At 34.8% G+C, this 26,539-nt stretch overlaps 2 protein-coding genes across 10 annotated transcripts; one reads left to right on the forward strand and one right to left on the reverse strand.

Annotated features, from left to right (window-relative positions):
• Positions 1 to 611: 611 nt before the first annotated feature.
• On the reverse strand, positions 612 to 8,978 carry LOC113708637 (subtilisin-like protease SBT2.2). Of its 2 annotated transcripts, none has more exons than XM_027231172.2 (10): positions 8,398 to 8,978; positions 7,608 to 7,764; positions 7,000 to 7,397; positions 6,095 to 6,190; positions 4,363 to 4,435; positions 3,700 to 3,982; positions 2,936 to 3,261; positions 2,511 to 2,781; positions 2,089 to 2,370; positions 612 to 1,141 (listed from the first exon to the last, which is right to left on the reverse strand). In XM_027231172.2, exons 1-10 carry the CDS (start codon positions 8,631 to 8,633, stop codon positions 705 to 707), a joined length of 2,559 nt encoding a protein of 852 aa, XP_027086973.1. In that variant the 5' UTR covers positions 8,634 to 8,978; the 3' UTR covers positions 612 to 704. The 2 variants fall into 2 exon arrangements, with proteins under 2 accessions (XP_027086973.1, XP_027086975.1); XM_027231174.2 differs by having other exon boundaries at positions 7,608 to 7,761; positions 8,398 to 8,976.
• A 9,707-nt stretch (positions 8,979 to 18,685) lies between these two features.
• Positions 18,686 to 25,680, forward strand: LOC113707851 (probable ribose-5-phosphate isomerase 4, chloroplastic). 8 transcript variants are annotated; one of them, XR_011821173.1, is made up of 9 exons: positions 18,686 to 18,997; positions 19,773 to 19,900; positions 20,908 to 20,977; positions 21,358 to 21,476; positions 21,707 to 21,845; positions 21,942 to 21,998; positions 22,866 to 22,952; positions 23,077 to 23,143; positions 25,372 to 25,511. XR_011821173.1 is itself a non-coding variant. In XM_027230200.2 (9 exons), the coding sequence occupies exons 1-9, from the start codon at positions 18,833 to 18,835 to the stop codon at positions 25,448 to 25,450; spliced, it is 942 nt and encodes a 313-aa protein (XP_027086001.1). In that variant the 5' UTR covers positions 18,686 to 18,832; the 3' UTR covers positions 25,451 to 25,680. The 8 variants fall into 8 exon arrangements, 7 of the variants coding, with proteins under 7 accessions (XP_027086001.1, XP_071921332.1, XP_071921334.1 ...); XM_027230200.2 differs by having other exon boundaries at positions 22,866 to 22,983; positions 25,372 to 25,680; XM_072065231.1 differs by having other exon boundaries at positions 20,908 to 20,938; positions 22,866 to 22,983; positions 25,372 to 25,680.
• The last annotated feature ends 859 nt before the right edge of the window (positions 25,681 to 26,539 follow it).

Raw genomic sequence — 26,539 nt, forward strand, 5'->3', positions numbered from 1 at the left:
AGTAAAATAGGTAGGACTTTAATCAATTTGAATGAAAAGCAAGGTAAAAGTACTTAATATCACGTCTTCAGTAGTTGGGCAATCAGAGACGTGGTCGAACGGGTCTCCGACGTGTCACGCCTTTAAAGTATGGAGATGCAATAGTAGGATACGCATGAACCTGCATTGCTAATGTAGGTTTCTGTTAAATATGCTGATTTGATGGGGGAAAAGCTCACAACTAACACTTTTGCCATGTGACGGAACACTTCTATGAGTTGAATTATCGATCAGCTAACTTCCAGCTAATCTTGATCAAGACTAGAGTAACATGTAATGTTGTTCAACGTAGCAGAAAAGATTTTTTCAAATGCGTAGCAAACCTAGTCTTCCATCTTCTTAGACGACTCTACCTCTTCCAGTGTTCTAGTGTCGATTCAGTAGCTAAAAGTTTGTTGCATTTGATTTGGAAAGTTAAAACCAAGTTAAAAATAGCACGCAGCACCAATAGCTAATGGTTGTTAAGGATGAACAAAGATTTGATTGTATCCAGACAGTAACATTTAGAGTAGGTAAGATTGTTGGACTAATTTGCATCCATAAACTATTTGCATTTTGTGAGACAAGAGGCAAAAAGAGGGAATCACATTGCTGTTATTTATCATCAATTATCTACACAAGGATGTACAGAGCAAAAAATTGATAATTTGGACACCTTGACAAAACTACTGCAAGAAATTAGTGTCACTTGTAGTGTTGTATGAAATCTTAACAATGACTGACACAGGTATGTTGACAACATGACCCAGATGTCCAAAGATTCCTATTCTTCCAAAGCTTGCAGCAGTGCTGTTTATCTGGGCTGTGAAGGATACATTCAAGACCTGTCTCTCACCACTTGCGAGCGAGAAGTGAGTTGGTGATACTTTCAAAGTGACACCATAAGGAGCAAACCAACCAACACTGTAGGTCTCATTTGCACCGATATTGGTTGCTAGTCTTTGGACTGTTTGAGACTGGTTGAGTTTAGACATTGTGATGGAAGGCAAGTTCAAGTCAGTTGCATTTATAGCACAGACACCGCAGCTCTGACCAGTGTAGTTTAGAAATATAGGAGCTGATCCATTTATGCCACAAAGAAAGGATGCATATTCATCATAACCTACAAAAACACCAAAGCCACCTGTGAGATTACAAGCAACACGAGTTGCCATAAAAAGATGTGAAGGTTTCTTTTTGCAGGTACTAGAATTACTTGAAATAAAAAGGCAAATGTCCTACCAAAATGATTTTCACTTGACTGAAATTCAAGTCCTAATGTGTTAGATGTCACCCCAACAACCCCTTCTCCCATGTTCCTCCCTTTCCCCTTTCCTTACCCCTCACAGCAAAGGCTAGCAAGTAAAACAGTTTTTTAGATGTTCATGATACTCGAAAATGTGCAATCCTTGTGCAAACAGATTAAACACAAAAATGCGTAAAATAATTCTACTCCATTGGTCCTTTACAGCAATCCTGCTTCAGATGATGAAAAACTACCTTCAGATTCATTTGTGTGCTTCTAAGTTTCCTGGATTGTTAGTACGACCGTGTTATACTGCAACAAGTAATTGGAATAAAAGCCAAAGGGAGATTAATCCGAGGCCACCTATTCTCCCATCACCTTCCCTTGCTTCAAAATGATTTTATCTTCCACAGTTGATAATAGTTTTTTGTAATATTAAAAAAAAAAAATTCCATCAGATCCTAGTTTACTATGGAGAGAGGGACCTAGAATTCTAGCATGGCAGATAGCATAGGTATTACAGGTGTATCAAAGAGAAATGAAGTCCTTTGCGCTTGCTTCTATTTTGGATGTCAGACATTCAGCAGCCATGGTACTTTCTAAGCTAGCATTGTGTTGTCATCAAGCTCTATTTATGTAAGATAGTGTTCCTTCTAATATATGGCCTGTCATTCTAAATGATGTCCCTTCTTATTGGAATCACATAGTAGTCGTATACCATCTTTTAGACCTACATATTCCTGCATAAATTATGCACAGCACCGCTAAGAAACCCTCACCTTATATCCATATAAAAGCCTTAGTGTAAGAGCAATAAAACTTACTGATATCAAAAATAAGACCCGGATCTAGTGCTGCCGTTGCATTTACAAAACCACTTCCCATGTCAAAAGGTGTTGCTGGGGACTGATTCAGTTCTGGATTTGCATAAGCACGCTGTGCCATTATGGGTGCCTGATTTTTGTCAAGTTGAGAAGCTGTTGTTGAAAGTGCAGATCCAAGGGCTGAAGGACTGAATGTAGGATACTTCTGTTTAATCAAGGCTGCAAGTCCAGCAATATGAGGAGCAGCCATGCTCGTTCCAGACATCATTGCAAAGTTCTCACCTGCAAGTTTTTCACAATCAGATACCCCTTTTCGTTTTGCTTAATTAATGAGACATCAGAAAAGACATTTATTAGATTGAAAGACAAGTATTGTGAACACGATCATGTGATAATGGAGGCTCATGATTGCAAAAGTATACCTTGAAATTCAATTGAGTCAGTGCCACGGGAACTCCAAGCTGCCCATATAAAATTTCCAGGAGCAACAAGGTTTGGTTTCAAAATGTCAGCATCATCAAGGAAAGTGTCCTCTGGATCTGGTCCTCTAGCAGAGTAAAACATAATCTTTGGGGCTAAGTAGCTGAAATTAGCTTTTATTCCACCTGAAATACATGCAACTGCCCCGAACTTAACAATCTTCTTTGTAGTTCCATCTCTCTCCGAAGAAGAATTGTAATACCGCAGTAAGACCTGTCAAATAAACCTTAAATCAGCCAGATTTTATGTACATAAGCACACAGCTGTATCACTTCACACCAGAAGCAGTTGAACATGCCATGCTACCCATTTCACCCGTAAAGAACTGAATTACAAATAATGATCACTTGTAAACCCACGAACTCACCTTAGAATCCTCTGGAGTTGGAATTATAATCCCAGGCATGCTTAGTGGAATAGGGTTAAGTTGAAAACCAATGACAAAAGGATCCATGTAAAACACAACGCCAGCTGCACTAAGATTTTTAGCTGTTTCCATAGCCTGTTTAATTGTTGACAGGCCGAGCACAAACCGAATTGAATAGCTGCAAATTAATAGGTTTCCTTGAACAAGATCCTGATTAAAATTGGTTGAATCTTGGCATTCACCAACATACATATCATTCCCAGCACTTGAATCACTGAGAGCATCAAGTGCAGAAACAAGTGTACACATCGTATTATTTGTTCCAGCTGGTGAAAGGAAAGAAATATCATCAGCATTAATGTAAGATTATACAATTAGACAAACAAGCAGTACAAAATATTTGAGCTAACAAGTGAAGATTAGTCCCATACAAGGTAATCTACTATGCACCATAATATTTTGAGTGTACAGTATGCCTAGAGTACCTCGTGACACTTAGAGATCACTGCATCAGACTTTTATGTGGAGCAGAATCTATTATGCTTAAGAAAAATGTATAGAGGTTTCAATCCTAAAGAAAATAGATAAATCAATATAAACAGTAATACCATCTGTTAAACCTGTCTCAGCAAAGCAAATTATTTTGTTCTTTTCTTTTCTTATTTTTCGAAAAACCAAAAAGAAAGAAAAGTAACTTAATGTTGATTATATGTTGCACCGTATGCAAATACAGAAGAACATACTGCTCCTAAAAGCCAACTTACGTGCGAGCCCAACTCCAGATATTGTGACATTGTTTCCTAGAAGTATAGAGTTAGAATATATCCTATCATGGGCAGCGGCACCAACAGTGAATATCCATGGACTGAAGGAAAATATGCTTTTAGGTGATGGCCCAGTATTGCCTGCTGCTTGTATAACAAAAATTCCAGCCTTAAATGCAGATAGTAAGGCCATGTCTATGGGATTGAAGAATGTTGCGATGCCAGGAGGACGCCTGTTTGGAGTGATGGACAAGCTTATTATATCCACCCCATCTTGTGCTGCCTGAAAATTTAATGATAGTTGCATGGTAAATTCACTGTTCAATTAGAGCAATCATACATGGTTATAACTGTATGCTAAATGAAATGTGCGGTGCAACTACTTGGAAGCAAAAGATCTTATTTAGGCATGCATATGCATGCATTTTAGAAAACCAGTTGGCCACAAAGAACTATCGTGCCAGGACCCAAAACAGAAAAGGCCCGCACCATAGTACCCCACAATCAAATGAGAAATATTTAATTATTTCATGCTTGTAGTTAATTAAGTCATCTGCAAATACATGCCCATCAGATATAAGATACTCCTGTAGTTCCTTAAGTTTGGTATTGTAAGCAGCAGCAGGAATATATATTTCAAAATTGTTTATTTTATAATCATACCTGGTCAATTGCAGCTACCACATCAGCAGCAAAACCTCCAAAACTTTTGTACAATGCTTTGTAAACAGCAATGCTGGAAATATTGGGGATGTCATTAAGAAGTGAGCAAGTGCAAATTCTATCAAGGTAATTGCAACAAATGTATTTAAAGTAAATTGAGGACAAAGGAGTTTCAGAGAGTGCACAAATTTTCTGATGTTCTTAAAGAATTTCAAGGTGGAAGAGAGAAGGGAAAAATGGATGACATCAGCCCAGTTGTCTGATGCCAAAATGCTTGCTCATGCCAGTAGTCAGATAGATACTTCTATACACTTCTTCATTGGAATAAGTTGCTCCTAATGAGATCGCTGTAGCTTTTCCAATCCCTTTTAAAGTATGCACTTCTATAGGTTCCGTAAGTTGAGATACAGGAACTAGCTCAGATGTGCTGGTTCATTTTAAGTTAATCTCTCAGATTTATTCTAACTTGTAAATGAGAATTTCTAGCTGCCTCCCTAGTAACCATCCTATGAATGGTTAGATCATCCGAGCCTACACACTCTATGTTTCAGCAGAAGAAGCACTAGGAACCTAAGGATGTATTCCAACTGCATTACTGATCTCGTTATTATCCTCTACTGCTGATAATCATCATGAGACAGACCAAATAATGAAATTGTCGTCCACAGAAAGTTCAAAAGCACAGGATCTGAGTCTTGCTAATCAACACTCAATTGCCTCACCATCCATTACAAGGACACAAACTTATTAGTAACTCTCACTTCTACTGCTCGGGATGACCAACATGACGTCATTCAAATGGAGTAACTCCCACTGCTGCCTAACATAAACACGGGATGATCATGTATATATGTTTTCAGTTTAAACATATAGTGCCTTCCTCCTCAAGTATCTCCCAAATCCATCAAATTTTGCACTTCCCAGGAGTATAGAGGAATATGAGATAACTCCAGAAAAGAAAACCTATGGGTGCACATGCAGAATTCTTTTTTTTTTTTTTAACTAACTGTGTTTTTTCCTTCCAAGAGAACATAGCCTCTCTTCAAATTTGAGCTCAAAGCTCTTCAAGTATATTCCTTCTCGCAAACAGTCCTCTGGTATAGGTGCTTCTTGCTTTTACTATCAGATACTATAGCCAACCAGTTATCAGTTCACTAGAAAACAATGCAGACCCCTGTTATAATTAAGGAAGCAGAAATGTTCATTCACTACCACAACACTATCTCTCAGAGTTCTTTTTCGGATCTAATGTCTTGAAGCTCAGTAGGCTGCTTATAATCACCTCAACACATAAAACTCCAGATTTATATGCTAACAGGCTCTAGCCTGAATGTACTACTAGCATCAAGAAACATAGCATGTAAGAAAGAGAAGTTGGCAAAGGAGACACATATGAAGGTAATACGTTCAATGTAACAGCATTTAAGGTATTAACACCATCGTTCTGAAGCTCCTGCCACACTTATCCTCAAATTCTCCCAGGAAATATGAATGACCTAAATTGCATTCTTCCAGCAACCAAAAAGACAAAGAAAAACCAGAATAGAACTGCACATAAAAGTGGATGTACAAACATCAAAGGTCCAGATTTATAAGGTCCCATTATCATAAAAGCACCTTCAAATAAGATTGTGCCTTAATGAGAAGTTATCCACCATGACAAGCAAGCATTTTAATTGCCATATAAATACATAAAAATGGATAATCAATAAATGTAACTTTGAAGGCTTACTGTGCACGAGGGGCCATTCCACTGGCATTTCCAAAGTGATGACCAGCTACTACCACAGGAACCCCATGGTTCCCTGCTGCAACAGAAGCTGTGTGCCTGTGTAATTGTGAAATTTGAATCACTAACTACCTCTATCTATATATGCTCATGTAATCATGTAAAAGAATACAAAAATTACCTACTTGTGGATGTTCTCGTTAAATTATGATTTTGTTGTTCTTGAAGTGTATTTCATTGACAAGTTGATGCAAATTTAACGCTAAAAAAGGGAAGAAGGATCTGTCAACCGAACTAAATGAAAGACTACTATCACGATTATAAAGATCATATGATGATTATACTAGTAGCTGCATCATGCGCAATGTCCCACTCTCATGTCATACTCAGTGTAGACTACCACAACTGCAAGACAAGCTTTATTTATGTTTCTGTCTCCTATTCTTTCATATAATGACAAGGTCAGTCCATTAACTAGATACTTCTAACAGCTGTTCTCGCCAAAGTAGGGTACAGTGGATACTCTGGAGTGTGGAGAGGCTTGGAAACCATAGTGTCATCGACTATCACCCCCCTTGACATAAGTCTATATTTTCAATTCTGATAATGGACACAACACAAGCATAATAATCCCTGTAAAACATTAATTATTTAGCATGAACTTTAGCAAAATTTAACTGAAACAAAAGCTGACATGGTTCATTTTGCATGCAAATAGCGAATATGGAGTGCATACAGTAAACAAAGGGATAAAAACTTCCCCCCTGAGAAAATGTAGTCTACTCCTACATATCTTGTGCCATAAAACATAATTGACTTAGATGCTATGCTCTGACAAAGAATCAATCGGACAAAAATCAAATACTGCTTTTCTGGGAAACTATGTCTATTTGAAAGGAAACACTTACGTCCCATGACCATCACCATCAAAAGGTGAAGCATAATCCTGGGAAGCATTAAATATCCCTCGAGTAATGGCAGAAGCAGCAAAATGGCGAGCACCTACAAGTTTTCTGTTGCATGACCCAGATGGAAAATCTGGAGTTACTTCACAAATGCCAGTAAAGTGCTGCGGTACTGGATATGAATTTTCAGATGTAGTATCAGAAAAACTGGGATGGGTTGGATCAATTCCTGTGTCGATGAATCCAATAACAATCCCTTCACCAGCAGTTTCAGATCCACCTTCTTTTGCCCATGCCCCTTGGGGTAGTCCAAGAAATTGTGGTGTATGTGTTGTTGCAGTTCTCACCGAGAAATCTAAAACCACATTTGACACTTCTTGCCTCCCTGAGAGCTTCCCAGCCTTCAAATTTGATCAATACAAAAAAAAGCATTACTACTCGGGAATGATCATAAAGAACCAAAGCATTTATTGGTATGACCAACTTATCAACAAGCTCAATTATTAGAAAGAAAAGTGGTAATTAATAACAAATACACGAATAATACCCATAATACAATGTGAAACTCACGAAACATTTAGGTGAAAGAATATCAATACGTGGACGGATACCTGCTGTGGAGTGACGAGCACAGCAAATCCATTGATCAAATAGTGGTAACTGTATAGCTTTAGGTACTTTTCCCCACGCAGTGCCTTCCTCAGCAGAGTATCATGGACACGAGAGATATAAGAACCGTAGCCTCTATCACTTCTTGAAACATTACTGCTTCAAAAGAGAAGATTCAAGAATATCATCCCAAACATTTTTTTGATTATTTACTCAAGACATGATAAAATCATGAATTTATTAACTAAAAAATCATTTGAAATTTAACAATTAACCAGAGATCATAGATTGAATTAAAGATTTTGGGAAAAGTATATTTCAGTCATTCCAAACACAAGAAGGGGCATCCGAGGGAGTATACCAAAAGTCAAACTCTCAGCTCTCGGCTGCAAGCTTTTCAAACATATTAATGCCAGACAATCCACACTCTAAACTCAATAGTCAAAGAGAACAACTAAAGAAAGAAAGAACTCTTCTTTGTTACTCAATTACTCAAAAGAGAGAACTAAATGAACTTTAACAAACACAATAGACCTTAATTATACATATCTATCCTCACATTCCCCTATTGTCCTCCAAATGAAACTTCACCAGAGGAAAACATGAAGCAAATGAATAAAGGACAATACTAACAAAAAGCATTAAACAACATCAACACATATAATGAGCTTCTTGTGTTTCTTTTTTTTTTTAATTAAAAGAAAAATCCTAAGTTCCCTAACCATCACTGCAGAATTGAGGAAAACGCTAATGTGCAAGATAAACATCACTGAAGAATTGGAAAATACTTACCTTGTTCTGTTCAGTCTATTCATTCTACTAGGACTGGCACTTCCAAAATGCTGGTCTTTTACTTTGACTTCTGCATTGGAACGGGTAGCTGGGGCTTGTTTGAGAGTCACAATATACACAGCAGCCTCAGCATTTCCATTATCCTGACACCAACTGCACCCAATAAACATCCCCAGACACACCATTACTACGATTACCACTTTATTAACTCCGCCAGCAGGTCCAGCAGCCCCCATTATAACTAGCTACCTTCAACCCAATACACCTCGAATAGTTCCAAGAAAAGAAACTATGGAACTGGAATCAAGAGGCACTCCTCCATTAATGCCTCCAATGTAAGCTCAAGCCAAAATTGCCGCTGCCTTTTTCCAGCCGGGGTACCAAAACAAGTTCTAGCAACAAAAAAAGGCAAAATGGATGAGAACCCACAAAGCAAAAGACACCCTTTTGCTTATTCCACCCAAAAATGGCTAGCTGTAAAGATAAACTAGCATGTTACTAAGGCCCATAAGCCTCCATTGTTAGGAAAAGCAAAATGTGGGCAGCAGCATTAAGGCTTTTCCTTTCTTTGTTTTGTTTAGGCAATTTAATTGTAGTATATAATAAGGTTGGAGAAAGAAAGAATGAGTGGAATCTGTAACTTTCTTGGGTGGTGTGCAGATGAACGTTTTGTTTATACAAAGTAATAATAGTGTGTATTAGTGAAAAATAAAGAAATGGAGTAGTAAATTAGTCTAGCACTGGTAGGACTAGATCAAGAATTGAACGTTGTCTTTTGTTGTTATTCATTTCTGACTAATGTTCGGTTCGCTAGTTTTATGTGGTGTCTTTTTGCTTTTGTAATATGCACTCTGCAGTGGTCCGTGGTTTGCCCATGACGAATTGGAAACTAGATTTATGACTTCTGACCATTTTCGTAGTTTTACTTTCAGATAGAGATTAAGATTAACTTGAAGGTCCGTTTGTTTCGGGTGAAAATGTTTTCCAGGAAAATATTTTCCTAATTTCTCGTGTTTGGTTGCACAAAAGTTACTGAAAACATTTTCTTATGTAAAATATTTTCACTCATCTTATGGAAAACAACTTCCCTTCCAAACTTACTGAAGTTGTTTTCCGAAATGGATGCATCCCGCCTGTAGTATGTTTCAAACTTACTGAAACATCTTGTAGTATGTTTTTTTTTTTTTAGTATAAACAGGAGGATTCGAACCCAAGACGTCTTCCTTACACTCCCTCCCCCGTACCATCCAACCCAACCCAACCCTCCCCCTAGTATATTCAAAATAAAAAAAAAACCTCATCCTGCTCATCGTATGCTTGTAATTAATTATGTATAATAGGGACATTCTTTTCTAGAGAAACTTTCAGCAGTGAGAGTGCAAGATATATGTCACAATAAGCATTGCATGTGATTGATATTTGACACTAAATGACCAGCAATTTGTTTATTGCTTAAGGAGATATTTTTTATTCATATATACATTTCTTCAAGATTTTTTAAAGTTAAACAATGAGATAAATTTTCTTATTTTGCATGGGAAGAAGTATGTAGTTATAATGTGTAGAAAGTAAAGATAGAGATAAAAGTGAAATATTTCAAAAGTTAAACAAACACCAGAAAAATGAAGTAAGAAAATATTTTCAACAAGCTAACCAAACACCTGAAAATGATGAAAGGGAAATGATTTTCATGGAAAATTACTTCCACGGAAAATATTTTCCCAAGGAAAATATTTTACTTCCAACCAAACAGACCCGAAAACACTTGTGTTTTGGGATAAGAAACACATAGATGATGACATTGTGACATTTTCCTAACCTTTGAGTTTCAATTAATTGTCATGTGAAGCATATGAAGTGCAAGGTCCCCATCAACTCTGAATATGGCTGTAATTGTAAAGTTGCTCATAAGCATCATTGGCCCTCTTCAATTAATAATATGATTTTAATTTTTGAATTGGGCATAGTCTATGGTAATTAAGTATATTCTTTCAGTCATATAAATCACTCTACAAAACTCGTATACTAAATTAGTTTGTTGATGGTATGGGATTGCACACTGTCGAAATCCAGTGACAAGACTCGGAAATTTTCTTGTGGAAATAAATACTATTGAATTATAGGGAACAATTATCACCCCTTTTAAGTATCGTACTCATGATTGTAATTCAAGGAATTCTTACCACATCATTTAATAATTTAAATTTCTAAGCTCATTTAAGGGTTGATATACCTTTTTATACATCCAACGATGAATTGATATTTAACGGTATAATAACCAAAAGATACTAGGTACCGTGAAACTCTCCTAAATTATAAGGTGATAATACATACTATTAAGTTAGTTGTGAGTTGAATTCCGCGCATATTTGATGGATAAGAAATAAAAGAAAAATCTCATGCGTTAGTTTCGCGCCAAACCTAAGGTTTGCATTAAGAAATGCATGGGGCAATAAATATAGAAAAATGTGCATTAGATGAAATTTAGGTGTATTATAATTGCCGCTGATCACACTTTAGAAAAATCTTAGCAACACACCAGACAAAACAACTTTTATATTTAATCCCATTAAAGTTTTGGATTAATCTTCTATACACTGACAATTTATACACTTTTATTATTAGATGCATGACACGTAATTCGAATTTAAATTTGAAATTCAAATTTTACAAATGTATCGTGCATTCAATCGTAACAGTGTATACACTATCAGTATATATAATATTTACTCTAAAGTTTTTGGCTCAATTTTTGGTTCCATTTCTGAAGTACTTGATTCTTTATTCACCGTGACCCGAAAATAAGGTATCGACTGAATTGATGGGAGGATAGTGGTAGTACAATAGTTAATCTAGCAAATACGAGGCTAGAATTTGGAACTTTTAATAGGTTAGGCCTTAGGATTGATAGATTATATAAATCTATCGGCACGAGAGATTGATACGGTTAAGGACCTTAGGATAAAAAATCTAGTAGTAGTACTAAAGTTTGACAAATACGTCAAATTCTGACTCCTCGTCAAAAGCCATACGCTGCTATCAGGGTACGCCCAAGCCACATGGCACAACTTCTAGACCTAATGAGGCCACCATTATCTTCAAGACTCTTGGATCTAAATACAGATTTTTTGGGTAAAAAGAGGGAAATGGTTGTGTTAAGTTGATCACCAGCCTCAAAAAGTTTTATAAGGTTTAGTGCTTTCCATCCTTCCAAATTAATTTGAGCAGAAAAAGAGGAAAGCAATGTGTTTTTAGTTTACGAGAAAATATTTTTTTTATATATCAGTGTATATAAAATTTACTCTTATAATTAATCTAGAATTGTGACTGAAATAAATGCGAATTGACTGGAGCATTACAACTAATAACCCTTAATTAGTGGAATGAAAACTAAACTCTAGTTAAAACATGTTTACATTTATTGAAACTTAACTTGAGACTGCTAATTTATAGGCGTCAACTTTGACTACTAGACCAACTAGTTAGTTTATGTGAATTTTTCTTGATAATATAACTCAAGATTGAAACTTTAAGTTCCATGGGATTAAAATATAAGTAAATCTTATATATACATTGTCAGTGCATATATTATCACGATTAGATGCACGATACGTATACAAAATTTGGATTATTGCATTCAATGGTAAACGTGTATACACTATCAGTGTACATAAGATTAATCCTTAAAATATATAGCAATTGAGAATAGGTTACATTAGTTGATCCAACAAATATACTACTCTGCGGTTGAAACTATCATGGCCAATCAAAACGGTAAAACTGTACTGTTGTTTTTAATAGTTCCATCTAATTGCGGGTAAGTCAAAATCCATTCTTTTGTGCAAACCCCATTTTTTGCTGTGCATGATTAATGTAGCTAGGATTAATTTGAAACGTATTTGTAGATATTTTGAATTACGTTATGATTGATCACAAAATTTAAAAGGAACTTCTTAGGATCACGAAAAATGTCACTGCCTATGTGATTAATTCTTTCCTATAAAAACATACAAAAAAAAAAACATGCATATTGTGATTAGGGACATAATACAATAAACATTGTTGAGAAGGTTTTGATTCAGTAACTAAAGTTGAAATTTTAGAAATTAGAATTACTGTATTCAAATCTTCCTAACCGCTCCTTGTTTCTTAATTCTCGCTCCTCCCCTACTTCAAAAAAATAATAATAATAAAAGGTTTGTCAAAATCACATATTTTGGCACAAATTACCGGGTGAGAAATGACATTAATTGGTAGTTAAAATTTCTCACATTGTGCATATGAATCTATCTTTCAACGAAAAAATTAGAATTAAATTACTAATCCTGAATCTCAGGTGTTTACCTCAAAAGCCGGCAATTCCTGTGAAACCAGGTGTATATAAATCTATCACTATATAGATACCAGGTGTATATAAATCTATCACTATATAGATATTCATACCCCGATATAAATATTTCATAAATTTACCGTAGGCATGTCATATCAAATAATGATGTAAAATCATTTAGGCAAACACTTTCATTTTTACTTGCCGGTAACTTTTAGTTATACCTAAAGTAGCTTTAAGTAGATATGTTGAAAGTTCATTCTTCACTTGTCACTTCCACCGTTCCACGTATAAAATTGGGCAAAAAAAACCAATCATCTTATTTAAATGTGACAAAGTAAAGAAAATAATGCAGACAATAAAGACGTTGGGTTACAGTCAAAGCGGGCCATATCCAGAAAATGATGATATAGGCCTTTTTGTCTAGATTTATGGTAGGCCCATTTGTTTCCAACGTTCCACTTCTTTATCCCCGTGGCGACCCAGTCCGGACAAAGGCTTCTAGACCTTAATCATATACTAGTAATTTATTTCTCTTTTAAAAAAAAAAAATTTTTTTTCAGCATTAGGATTTAAAAAGCAGGGATAGGGAAGTAAAATGTGGATTTGAACCCAGAAAGGTAGGATTTAACAAGCAGGGTAAGGGAAGCAAAATGACGATTTGAATCAGAACTTTTACGTGCCGAGACATCAACCTAATAATTTATTTCTCATATTTTATTATTTTTGAATCAAAAAATAGATTTTAATCAAAAAAGGGAAAGTTATTGGAGCAGCTTTTTCTTTTCGGATACATGTGCAAGAAAGGTGGTTTACATAAGTGCTTGTAATGTTTGCTATTTTGACTAAAACCACATTCTTTATGACCTTATGACTAAAATGGCTAAACGGTCATAATCTTTTATTTTTTCTTTAAAAAAAAATTAGGCACTATGCTCTAGCCTCTAGGAGGTATATTTGTGTGTAATTAACAACATAAATGTGTAAAATGTTACATAATAGAACAAACAACATGCACAAAATGAAAAAGGAAATATTATTTGTATTTATGTCACTTTCTTGCCAAATTATTTAACCGAAGTACATATATATATATATATATATATATATATATATATATTGCATGATACATTTGCTATTCTATTGCTTATATTATTATTGACAAATCATTTCAATATAGCATGTGAATAAGTATTCGTTGATTCTTTAGATATAAATGTGACAAACTTTAGGAATAAATATTTAACTTAAAATCAAAGGCGCTTATATGTAAAAAGTATTTAAGACTCTTTGTTTCCATTCGACATTCCAATAAAAGATTTTTTCCCAACACTTCAGACAATAGGTTCTTGTAATGGTGTTCCTTTTTTTCCTTTTTTTTTTTTTTTTTTAATGTCCGGGCATCTTTTGAGACTAATATTAAATACAATAAATCAACGCAAAACTCCCAGTGGCCAAAAAAAGACTTTTAGAGTCTTTCTTGCTGCGAAAAAATCAACTCAAAACTTAATTTAATACTTTATTTTATATATAGCTTAAAAAAAGTAACGTAAACATTGAGTTCATATGTTAAAAAGCAAAATTTTCAACTTTTTTTTATTACTATGTTTAGGGGTTTTTTGGTAAAAGAGAAATGTACTGTAACGATCTGATATATGTAAAATAAAAAAATATATTTATGAAAAACGTTATTTTTTTATTTTTTATTTTTTGCAAAAACCACCGTCCAAACAAGGAAGCTTTTCCCAATGTGGATTTAGATGCCAATCTTCATACTTGTGGTCCGTGAAGCTCAAGAGTTGGCATTCCTCCTTTGCCCTCCGGGAATCGTTATCCATGGAAAGTTTTTTTCAGACATTGGAAAAGGGTGAGGGGCCAGTGAAATAATTCAAATGCACTTGCATGAGACTAAATGATGTATGAAAAAAGAGAACCATTATCATGAGAAATGCACATGGCCCTATCCTGGGAAAATGCTCATGTTCTTTAGAAAAGGATAAAGGATCAACCGATCCTAGTGTAATCATGAGAATCAGTTGAGATTAGATTCTTAATACGATAGTACTTAATTATCATTTTGGATTCCCATATATACCAAAAATTTCTTGGGATTTGATTTTTAGACATTAAATCTTATTAAGGATAAAACGCATTATTTTGTCGCGAATTTCTTTTCTCATTCTCTACTTTTTCCTTTCCATTCCTCTTCCGAATAACTATTAAAAAGATTTATTTACAATAAATTCATCGAGCTATAGATTTTTTTCTTTTTTCTTTTACTCTTCTTACTCCTAACTGTCAGAATTCAAATTCTGAATTTAACAGCAAGAATGATTTCAAGAGTTCTTCTCTGACCACTAAACTTACTCCAATGATTCATTGAGTTATAATCTCATATCGATCGTTGCGGTAATTTATTGGCCAAGTAAAAATTTGACTACACCATCCATGAAGATTACATCACAAAAACCTAAAAAAGAACAAGTTTAATTCCCTTGACAAACTCATTGACCCTAATCTGATTTTAGATACTGTTCTCAGTTTCTTTAGATTGTGTAAATAGCTAATTAATCAAAATCAGCAAATGTGTCAAAATGGGGAATCTAAACACTAAAAATGTAAAGGACATGTACAATTGCCAATACAAATGTGTCAAAATAGTGATGTTCAAAACGTCCTTTATTTATTTATTTAATCATGTATATCACTTTAAATACAATGTAAGTTTACAATATTTCTTAAAACGATGTACACCATGTGATCTAAATTTTACATTTATTTTTTGACCAATCATAATTGCTACTGCAGCCATCCTCTCCTAATTGACAACATAATATCTTCAATCAAAACCCAAAAGGGCCTTCCAAGTGGAAAGATGGTTTACTAGGCAAAAATTTTCTGTTGGCATTCTTTTAGCTCGAATGCTTAGGAGCAAATATAGAAAAGCCCAGCATGGGACCAAACCAAATCCATGGGTCTAACTTTGGGGTATAATCCAGCCCCAAGCCCACTTTAAGCGATGGCAAGAGTTGTCTTTGCATTTGCTCCATTGTCCTTTTTATCCTTCACACATTGTCCTTTGGGACGTCAAAAGGCTGTCATTTGAAGAAGGGCTCAAATTTGCAGGACACTTGGCAGTAACATATTTTCTGATTAATCAATTAATAATGGATAATTAGAAGTAATCTACCCATCCAAGATAACAGTTGGTACAAATTAAACTTTGGAGCATAGTTATTAAACCCAACCCGGGAAGGAACCCAGCGAAGGGGGTGGGTCAACGGGTTACTAGTTCAACTGGTGGGTGAGTGGTTGAACCGGTGGGTCACTAAATATATTTAAATATTATATTTCATAATTTTTTATATAAGATATATGATATAAATTGTAATAACTAATGCCATAGTAAAAGCTCATTTAATTTAATTTGCTATAAAATAATTAATTCATATAAGAATCAATTAAATATAAAGTTATTTAGTAATACACCAAACTTTAAGTGTAAAATTTTATCTATATTTAGTGTAATAATGTAGCTTATTTATGAATTTTAAGTGTAAAAAATTATTAAATTAATATTTGTCTTTGAAATGAATTATGTAATGTGTTATTTTTGAAATTCATTTTATAAATTATAGAGTTTGGAGGGTACTAATTTTTATTAAAAGATTTCAAATAAATTTATTTTAGAGAAAAAAAAGATAGAATTGAAAAAACATATATATATATATATATATATATATATATATATATATTATAATAAAGACCTTTTATTAACAAATTTTGGAGCAGCCTAGTGGTAAGCATACATTAGTGATTGGTGGAGGTCTAAGGTTCGAGCTTTGACAAAAGTAATAAAATTTTTCCACCAAAACCGGTTCGTGGACAAAACCGGCCGGGTTTCCGGTTTAGCCCGGTCCGACCGCCAGACCGTTGACTAGCCGTTGCACAAACGATCCAATTTAAGACTCGGTCCGGCCTAATGGCCTGTTCACCGGTTCGACCGCCGGATCGGGTCGGGTTTAATAACTATGCTTTGGAGAACTAACCCTTCGAAAAGTTTAATTTTGTCTAAACATGGTCTACTTACAATAATTACGTTACTATACTGACACATGATTACAAGACCAAAATCACAAATTTCTTACAATAATTAATGTTGCTACGCTGACACGTGGTTATTAAAAAAGTCTCCACAATTACATGAGTTTTGATTTTTCTTACTCATATGCGGCTTGAATACCTTGTTAAGTAGCTCATCTTGACCAAATTTGAGTCGAACTTTTGACTAAACTACTCATGAGTTTAAGTCGAATAATTTGTTTCAAATACATCACTATTTGAAAAACCTTACAAATTTTATTGAGTGTATGAGCTTACCAAAATATAATTAAACTTAGGGGAAAAAAATGACTACTACTAACATGTAAATTAAGGAGCGAAAAAAGATCAATATATCAACATTTATATTAATTGAGGGCGCAAATAATAAAAAAAAAACTTACACTTTTTAGGAAGATAAGTGACAGGTAAGAAGTTGCCAACGAAACTTTGGTTTTTTTTTTTTTTTTTTAAGTGTAAGCAGGAGGATTCGAAAAAAAACTTTGGTTAAATAGCTAGGCTTGAGACCTCAAAAATCATAAATCTTGAGTTTAAATTGTTATTTCCTCTACTGCCTTTCTTAAATCTCACCCTTTTGCTAATGTTTTTGGATAGTTAAGTTATACCAAATAATATTTCGTTTGTATCATAAACACGTTTTTCAATTCACCATTTTATATTTCTAATTACCTTTTTATCTCACATACATTGTATCGCAAATAGTGTTACGGTAATTATTTCAAATAATATTCTATCCAAACATTTTAATTTATTTATTGACCACAAATAGTAGATCTGAATTTAGTCCAACCCTTTTTTGGGATAATTGCAAAAACCTCCCTTGAGGTTTCTAATAGTTGCACTCACCTTCCAGAGGTTTTGAAAATAGCACAACCTTCCCTAAACTTAAGATTTTGATAGCAGATTTAGCACATGTTATAGAAAATGCCATTAAAAAAAATATTTTGAGAAGTGAGATAATAATTTTGTTCCATTTGTACCTTTTTTGTCACTTGTGAGGTTATATTAGTAAAAGAATGAAAAGCATTAAAATGTGGAAACAATTAGTAAAACGAAAGAGGATATAAGGGCAAAGAAAATAAGTGCAGTAACTACAATTAAAAGAAGCAACGGATGCACGTTTAGAAATCTAAGGTTTTAAAACATATAAAGTGTACAGCTAACTCCAGAAACTCTTCTTACTAAAGAAGCTTTTTAAATTAAGTTGAGATGAACGATTACTTACCTATTGTCTTTTGATTGCCGCAAATTTTTAACAAAAAAAAAAATCGCTAGATTTTGCCTTGATTTCTACTTTCTTTCTCCTTTCATTTCATGAATGTTTAAAATAAAGTGAATTCAACCAAAAACACCAGAACTTATTCTCTTATGGAACCTTGCGTGGAGGTTTCTTTCCCCTACATTTTTCTTACTTCTGCTTCTCTTCTATGCAAATAATATATAATTTGGATTGTCCTCTCAAGTGCTATGAATCACAAAATAATGTCATATTAGAGCATCAATTGGTGCGATTTTGTAAGAATACTTACAATGTCTAATCAGGTTAAAAATAACCATTAATCTCGTTTTATTAGTTATCCTGAACTTGTTTATTGTCCTAATTTTTTTTTGCTCCAAATTTTTTACTGACGACCTTAAACTCTAAGGGTATATAAGTAAATTTACCCTATCTTACATCAGTTATAGGGCCCAAATTCATGCTAGGGGAGATTAGTGCTATTTTAAAAACCTTAGGGGAGGTTTCTGTAATTATTCCTTTTTTTTTTTTTTTCAATTTTTTCAATGGTGAAATCAGCTCAAAATTGCAAAAAGAAGGAAGAAGAGTAAAAAGGAAACGTGGGCAGTGAGATGAGATGAAGAGAGCGCCATTTTCTTATCCTTTCAAATCTATCCCAGGGAGTCAAATGACCCATCAAGAACAGCACCGTATATCAGAAAAGCAAGCAGAAGCAAGAGAGGAAGATTTTTATTGACAGCCCAACAATGGCATCATCCTCAGTTCTTCCATTTTCGTCATCATTCCGAAGTTGGTTCCATCCTTGTTTGGCATCAAAAATTACCTTCACCAGAAGAACAAATTCCTTATCCATTGTCACTCGCTCTAGTCTCTCTGACAACTCTGCTCTCCTCCAAGCAGCCAAGCACACCGTAACTCACTCTCGCACCCTACTATATTCTACTCCCTTTTGAGCATATCATATCGCTAATTTTGTACTTTCTTGCATTTTCACTTTGTTTTTGTTTCTTGGTTATCTTCAAAGATTGTTGTTAATTGCAGGTTGTTTTGAAAAAATCTTTAATTAATTGGTTGAAAACCTTTCAAAAACCGAACTTTCAGGTGTTTAAGACTAATTCTTTTGATCTATTAAGGTGGTCTATAGAATTTTCAGCTGAACTAGTAGTCAGATTGCAACTTTGGTTGATCAATTTTGATATTGGTTCTATAGGAATATTTTGTAAAGGAAGAATTGATGTTTTTACAGGCTATAAGGTTTTTCAACGCATTGAATGTTATGCATGAAGCTCATTCCGGTTGCAATTGCCGAGTGCAATGTTGCTGTATCGAAACTTCAAATGTATGCACAAGCACAATAAGTGTAATTCAACAACAATTGTTGTGGGACGTTTTTGGAAGTTGTATTCACTGCCTTTAATTCAGAAAAGAAAACAAGAAAGGGTGTGTGTGTGAATACAATTTGGACTTATACTGATGAAAATATAACTCAGGCTGTAATTTTTGATGGTGTTGAAGAAGTAGACTAGCTCAGGAAGGATGTGGCATGTTCTTTGATGCAATTCAGTCCAATTTCTTCTGTCAAATAAAGTGGACACATAGGAGGAAATGGTTTACGAGAACTGATGACAAATTCTCGCAATTACACTTGATTTGTGTAGTTAATACCAAGTTCTGTTTTATCTTCAGGTGGATTCTTATGTCAAAAGTGGTATGGTGGTTGGATTTGGAGCTGGTCATGCTTCTGATTTGGCCATACATTACTTGGGTCAGCAACTTAAGGCTGGTGCACTAAAAGATATAGTTGGCACACCCACGTAAATCAAATTCTTTAATTCTTTTAGTATCATCTTAGTGGTTAGTCATATGCATGAGCCTCTGTTTTGAATTTTGTACGATTGGGGGATCAGGAGGAGTTTTTTTTATTTTGGTTGGGGGGGGGGGGCAGCTGCCTCTACCAATATACATTTGAAAATTTTTGCTGTCAGAAAGTTTTACATTTTCCCTGCTTTAAGAATACCTTTGCATCTATTTTTCAATTAGCTTATCTTCATGGGTGGATCATATAGTTTTAACTGTGTTTCCATTTGTTAAATAGGAGTGACTTTTGTACTCATTTCACTCCAATAAATTCAGTTATACTTCCTTTTAAATTCCAATTGCTCGCCTAATTCAATAGATAAACAGTCAAACTACGCAATTCTGATTAATTCCAGCAAACAAGTAAAAGAGCAAAATAAGCTTAGGACCCAAAAAAAAAAAAAAAAAAAAGAAACTTCTGAAATGAAACATGTATCTTTTGCTCCCAATTAGGTTGCTAATCTTCAAATTGTGCCCAGTTGAAGCTTGAGCAGAGATATGATCTTTAATCTTATTTTTCCTTTTTTGCTAATTGTATTAGGCACTTGCTCAATATCTTTTTGTTCTTTAAACAAGTCCGCCCTGCCCCTCGTCTCAAATCTTGGCTGATAGCATCTTTTCTTTGCAAAATTGCTTTAGAATTATCTAAAAAATTAATTGACAAGAACAATTGTTCCCATTAAATTAAGTTGGTTTTGGAAACTCTTGCTTCTTCTAGCTGATTGTGTCTTGGAGCAAATAAGATCATATATATCCTGCAAATGTTGTATAAGTGTTTTTAAACATGTTACTGTTATCAAAAGATGAGTTGTCATGGTAATCACAGTCTTTGTTTCCTTTCTTTTAAGTTCTAAGTTAACAACTTCAATTGCTTTAAAGTCACTCTGTCCACTGTAAAAGTGGGAACCTTTGATTGAGCAGATTTACTCTTCCCTTAGAATTAATCAGCAGCTTTGTGATGCAGATGTGTTGGTAGTGCAAGTGTGGCAGCCAAGGTAGGCATTCCCTTGGAACAATATGAGGGAAGCTCAAAAGTATGAACCATTTTCTTATCATTGATTCTGCATTTGTATTCTTTCTGGGGCTTGTGGATTTGTTACCGAGCTCTCTACTAATTGCATGGAAAAAAAAAGCACCCTTAGATCTTTTTTAGTGGTTTTGTGAATCTGTTAAATCTTTTACCTTTTGAATTGATGAAATTATAGTATAGATAGGAAATTTTATGATTACTTTTGGACTGTGGAATAGAAAGGGAACAACATGTTAGGTTGCACTTTACAGTAATAATGAACTGTAGGCCCAAATTCTGCTTGTTTGCTGTTCCATACTATTTTGCATTTTAATATATTAAATGTCGTGGGAAAAAAAAATCTTAAATGATGTATAACAAAATTTTTGGCTTTCTGTATAGTAGATTGATGTAGCATTTAGTGATGCTGATGTTATAGAGGAGGTGACACTTTCTGCCATTATAGGGCGTCGGAAAATGATGGGAGAGGAGTCAATTATTCAAGAAAAGGTCAGTCAGTTTAAGTAAGTTTATTCATGTAAATATATAGTACTAGTCTCAGTTTGAAAAGCATAGAAAAGAAAGAATGAAGCACAAATGCTGCGGTTAACCACGCATCAAATTTTGTTCTGGAAGTTTATCATTTCAACTCTATAGATCTCTCTTTGAGATTTCCTTCTTGCTAGATACTATCTTTGGCTTTCCAAGGCATCCAAGTTGGCTTGATTTTTCATTTCATGTGGTCTTTGTACAGCTTAATTTCTTGTGTCAGATGCAGTGGTTACCTTTCCTTGCAGACTATTCTTGGAGCTGCCGAAAAGCTTGTCTTCATTGTCACTGAGAAGCAGTATAGAAGTGATCTGGATGGATCAATCCCCGTTTTAATACAATCTGTAAGCTTAAATAGTGTGTATTTGATATTTTTAGGATGGAGATAAAGTCTAGAACCAGAAAGACAAGCAGCTTGACATTATAAATTTATGTTTTAGTTTAACTGGATGGAAACTGCTGAAGAGATTGATGATCTATTCCTTGGTGATGCTGAGGTATGCCTAGAAACAATAGTAATCCATCCTGTACTGCCTACGTGTTTTAGGTAGTCATTTTTTTTTTAAAATCTTCGTGTGTTCTTTCAATATGGTATGTTTTCTGACTTTCATGGGATGGGAGGAAAGAAAATGATATCAAATAGCCAAGTATCTAAGCATCATTGAGACATCACAGTGCAAAAATTTTCCTGCCCCTTTTAGTCTTCATGCCAGCAAAAGAAAAAAGGAAAACAGTGAAAAGCTCCCTGGGGGTAAACAATCCCCTAAAATAGGAAAAAGATGTATTGGTCCAGTATGTTTGGTAAAAAGGAATGACAACCATCACCAACATGCTTTTTCCCCTGCAAAACCTTGTTTAAACTGAGTCAAGTTACTCTTGGGCTAGATAATTCACTGGTTGAAGATTATGTTTATGTCTCTTCCTACTATTGTCCAAATTTATACAAGTGGTGTTGTTGTAAGTGACTACCAATGTTTTTCCCTTTCTGATAGGAAGTCCCTAGCTAGGACTCTTTCCGAACAGCTGATTTTAAAAGGTTTTAAAGTAAACAGTGTGGAAAAACTGCTGTCTGATACCTCCCAGTACCTTTTCTTCTGAGACCACAGGGACCTACTGACTTCAGAACTAAAATAATCTACTTTTCCTGGTCTGAGCTCATTTCAACCGTATTCCAGAAAGCTGTGATTGTTCCTTTCGTTTTATGTAGTACGCATATCTGCTGTTATTGTTTTTTCTCCCTGTTTCCTTGTTTCTGTTTTGATTTAGCACCTCGCAATAATGGCTCTTCCTTCAGTTACATCTTTGTTTTTACATGGTTAGAAATGTTCTCAAATCTTCGGCACTGATCTTTTTATTTCGTGTAGGTCTGGAGGAGACCATCTGTAGGGTATGCTGGCCCCCTTGGTGGTGACTTCCCAATGGTGACAAAAGAAGGGCATAATGTGCTAGATGTAATATTTACATCCCCAATCATAATCCTTGGTATCATCTAGACCATCATAATTAATTGTTTCCTTTCTCTTAAACCTATCTGCATTACTTTTGCTAGACAATCGTCATTATTTTTTTTGGCAGCTGATGTAGCCAATTGTCTTGAACAAGTTGATGGTGTTGTAGAGCATGGAATTATATGCAGGATTCCGTGAGTTTTCTTTGCATATTGTCTGTAATATATGTGATTATCCTTTTTGGTTGCTGCATTGAGATTCAGTCTGCATGCTAAGCATTACGCTTTCGCCTGTTTTAGTACTTCTAGTAATTAATCAATAGTCCATCTACTTCTAGTCATCATTGAGTATATAGGATTTGAACTGTTGTCTAATTGATATGAAACTTATTGAGCCTATTTGAGTTTGATTCATCAGTAGGTAAAACATGATTATTCCCTTTAGTTAATTTCTCTTGAGAGTTCAATCTGTTTAATAGTTCTACAGCTTTGCTATACCCTGGATCAATTTTCTGATTTCCCCAGCTGTTTCCAATAGTTCAAAATTCAGCATATCTCAATTAAAAACAAAGGAAAAAACAAAATATATTCAAGTAATTTGAACTTAGAAGAACAGTCAACAGTTTTTGCTATATAATGTTATTAAACCACACCTCGAAAAGGAGTTATGCTTAACATCAATCTTCCACTGAGTTGATGAATTGAAGGTCAAAGGAGTTGTTCTGGGGTGCCTGAACTGTAGAGGGAAAGATGAAATGTCCAATGTACCAAATAAAGGTGTCCAATTTAATGGAATTGGAGCTTACACGTTCTCCTTTTCACTGCCTGAATTTCCTTGTAAGTGGAATGAAAGTTTAGAATTAATGAGCCTTTGATGGATGGTTGCTCCACTGACCAAGGATAAATAGGACCAATGCATGTATATTAGAAGAGTATCTGATTAGCAGCTGTCTGTGTTATCCAAACAAGATGCGCCATTGCCTAAGTCTGCCAAAAAATTTGATCATTAGTCTTTCATCGAAGAATAGTTTATGTTTGGTAGAAGGGGCTCCTATGTGCACCATACATGCATCTCCAAGACTTGGTAATTCCACTTTGAGGTAATAGTCATTAATGACGCTTAGGCTGATTAATTTCAATCTGTAGATTGGTTCAGTTTGTGGAATGTAAGACCAGCTAGTTGCATGGATATCCACCATACTGAGGAGAAAGAGATGAACTGAAGCTCTGAAAGTAGCTGATGGGATTTGGCTGGAAAAGTGTTGGGTTACTCAACATGATGGTTAGAGAGTTCTATATCTCATTATACAGAGATAAGGACCAGCCCAGGAACCAGGATTTCTCACCAAGTGTACATTCTTCTCCTCTGAGGCCTAATATAGTTTCTTCTCTTGGTGCTGCTGTTTGATTGATGAAGTTAAGGGAGCAATTTTCAGTTTCTGTTCATTCTCAAATTCGCCCACTGGATGGTGTTCACGCTATCTTCTACCCAAGTTACCGGGAGGTTCTACATATGATGAGAGATTAAAAATTTGTTAGAGATGCATTTGATGGTGAACAGGTGGGAGCTTCAATTAATAGACTCCCCTCTTGTTAATATCTCAAAGTGATAATTATACAAGTTCCATGCATTCATTGGTCTCTTACAGAGTCATTACCATGATTAGTGCTAACTGGTTGAAAATCACATGGCTGATTCTCCTTTGACTCTAAGCTTCTTCAGTGAGAGAAGAGAGACTGACTGGTCAGCCAATTTTATGGACGAGGAAGCTTCGGTATGCCCCCATTTCTAGTCCTGAAAGAGAAGCACCAAGTAAGCCACTCCAAAAGAATAAAGAAGAAAGACAAGGGGAACAAAGATCCTGTCGATAAAAAGGCATCCACTAGTTTAAGAAACAAAAAGCAATAAGCGAAATGCTTGGTCAAGTAGCTGAACTCTGACTAGCTTTCTTCATCAACTCAAGTTACTTTGCATAAGCCTCTTTAGTGATAGGACTGGCATCATGAATCACTAAAGGCACCATTTTTCACATAGTAATGATGAAATCCATACCTGCTTATAGACTATCTACTGTATTTGTTTAAATTGATTATAGAAGAAAATGCCATCTGCTGTGATCATGCAACTACTGACTACTGATCGCTTGTGCTTGTCACTTGTGGGACTTGTTACCCAGACATTGGCTTGTGCTTTAATCATATGTGGCTATCTTCCTTTAATATCTCCACAGTTGACATCTTTCGCATAAAAAAGCTTGCACTTATTGTTGGCACTTATGTTGCTCACGTATGATGCCTTATGGTACATTTATGCACCTATGAAAAGTGAATACAATGTTTCCTTCTTCTCTTAACTTCTGATTGTCATACTTCCTTTACTGCTATATATTTTGGTTGATCTTGAAACATTCCATAAACTTCAGGTGTACTGCAGTCATTGCTTCTGAGAACGGGCTGCGCATTATCGACAACAATTTGATTCTTGAAGCAGGGAGAGCTTAACTGATATAGGAGCTTGCTCCACACTCTCTGGAACTACAGCTGCAAACCCTTTCATGAGAAATCTAATCGGAGTAATCTTACATTAGAAATGAACAACACTGGAATTGCTGATGAAACCTTAAAAACTCTACTAGAAGTTCTTCAAACCGTTGTCTGAATGGTAGATATTGTTGATGTAGTATCTCTGATTTTGTGGAATTCTGGTATAAAATCTTGGGACATGTTTGGCAGTTGCTAAGTTGCCGCTCTGACCACATCAGTCAGCTGCGTCATTGTCATGTAGTATATTACTATATTCTTCTTCTCCATTGATGCTTCTTTTTGAACCTCAACAAAACCTCGTACCAAACAGCTGGTCGCCAAACACTTGCACTTTTGCTGCAAATATTTTCTTGATTCTGGCCGAAATGGCAGGCACCATTTTGAATTGGGACACCGGCGTTAACGTAGACATAGCTTCTGGATAATCAAGCATTAGAATAAAACTTTGGGTTTAGTGGTTATCCTACATTTACGGGACACAGTTTGTTAGCTGTTGGATCATAACAGGCATGTCAATAGGTAGGGTTTAGTTTGGATCATTTGATCCAAATTCAGATTCATTTAATTTAATTAGACTCAGATCTAAATTCAAATCCTTTTGAATCTGAAAAAGTAAGTTCATACCCAGACTCACTCTTATGGATCTGGGTATCCAATAGACATTCATGGGTATTTTCTGAACATACTAATGTAAAAATGTATTTAAAATATATAGAGTTCATATATGATATAAATACCATCTACTTTTTGTTTTCAAATAATAAAATTAACATTCGACAAGTTGAATGTAATATTGTGAACTCAAAGAAAGAATTATTGTTGATTACTTCTATATATTTTCAAAGATTTAACTGCATCTATATCCAATATTTCATTTGTTTGCCTTTTCTTGAAAAGTTTGTACCAATTACAATGGCAACTAGGATTAGTTTTCAAAAAGAAAACAACCATAACATATATAAATATTCAATCTTATTAAAAAAATGTAATTTTGTACCTCTTTTTCATATTTAAACCTCAATATTGGTAGATGTCTCGTAATCCAAC

This window comes from Coffea arabica, chromosome 9c (assembly GCF_036785885.1).
Source record: "Coffea arabica cultivar ET-39 chromosome 9c, Coffea Arabica ET-39 HiFi, whole genome shotgun sequence".
In the NCBI taxonomy this organism is placed as follows: Eukaryota; Viridiplantae; Streptophyta; class Magnoliopsida; order Gentianales; family Rubiaceae; genus Coffea; species Coffea arabica.

What these genes read in the sequence shown, in the direction of transcription:
- LOC113708637 (XM_027231172.2), bottom strand. Translation starts at nt 8,633, where the DNA reads ATGGGGGCTGCTGGACCTGCTGGCGGAGTTAATAAAGTGGTAATCGTA. An exon ending in AATAGACTGAACAGAACAAG is followed by an intron (nt 7,765 to 8,397) that starts GTAAGTATTTTC and finishes TCTCTTTTGAAG; the next exon opens with CAGTAATGTTTCAAGAAGTG. An exon ending in TGCTCGTCACTCCACAGCAG is followed by an intron (nt 7,398 to 7,607) that starts GTATCCGTCCAC and finishes TCAAATTTGAAG; the next exon opens with GCTGGGAAGCTCTCAGGGAG.
- LOC113707851 (XM_027230200.2), top strand. Translation starts at nt 18,833, where the DNA reads ATGGCATCATCCTCAGTTCTTCCATTTTCGTCATCATTCCGAAGTTGG. An exon ending in ATCCCCAATCATAATCCTTG is followed by an intron (nt 22,984 to 23,076) that starts GTATCATCTAGA and finishes TTTTTTTGGCAG; the next exon opens with CTGATGTAGCCAATTGTCTT. An exon ending in GGAATTATATGCAGGATTCC is followed by an intron (nt 23,144 to 25,371) that starts GTGAGTTTTCTT and finishes CATAAACTTCAG; the next exon opens with GTGTACTGCAGTCATTGCTT.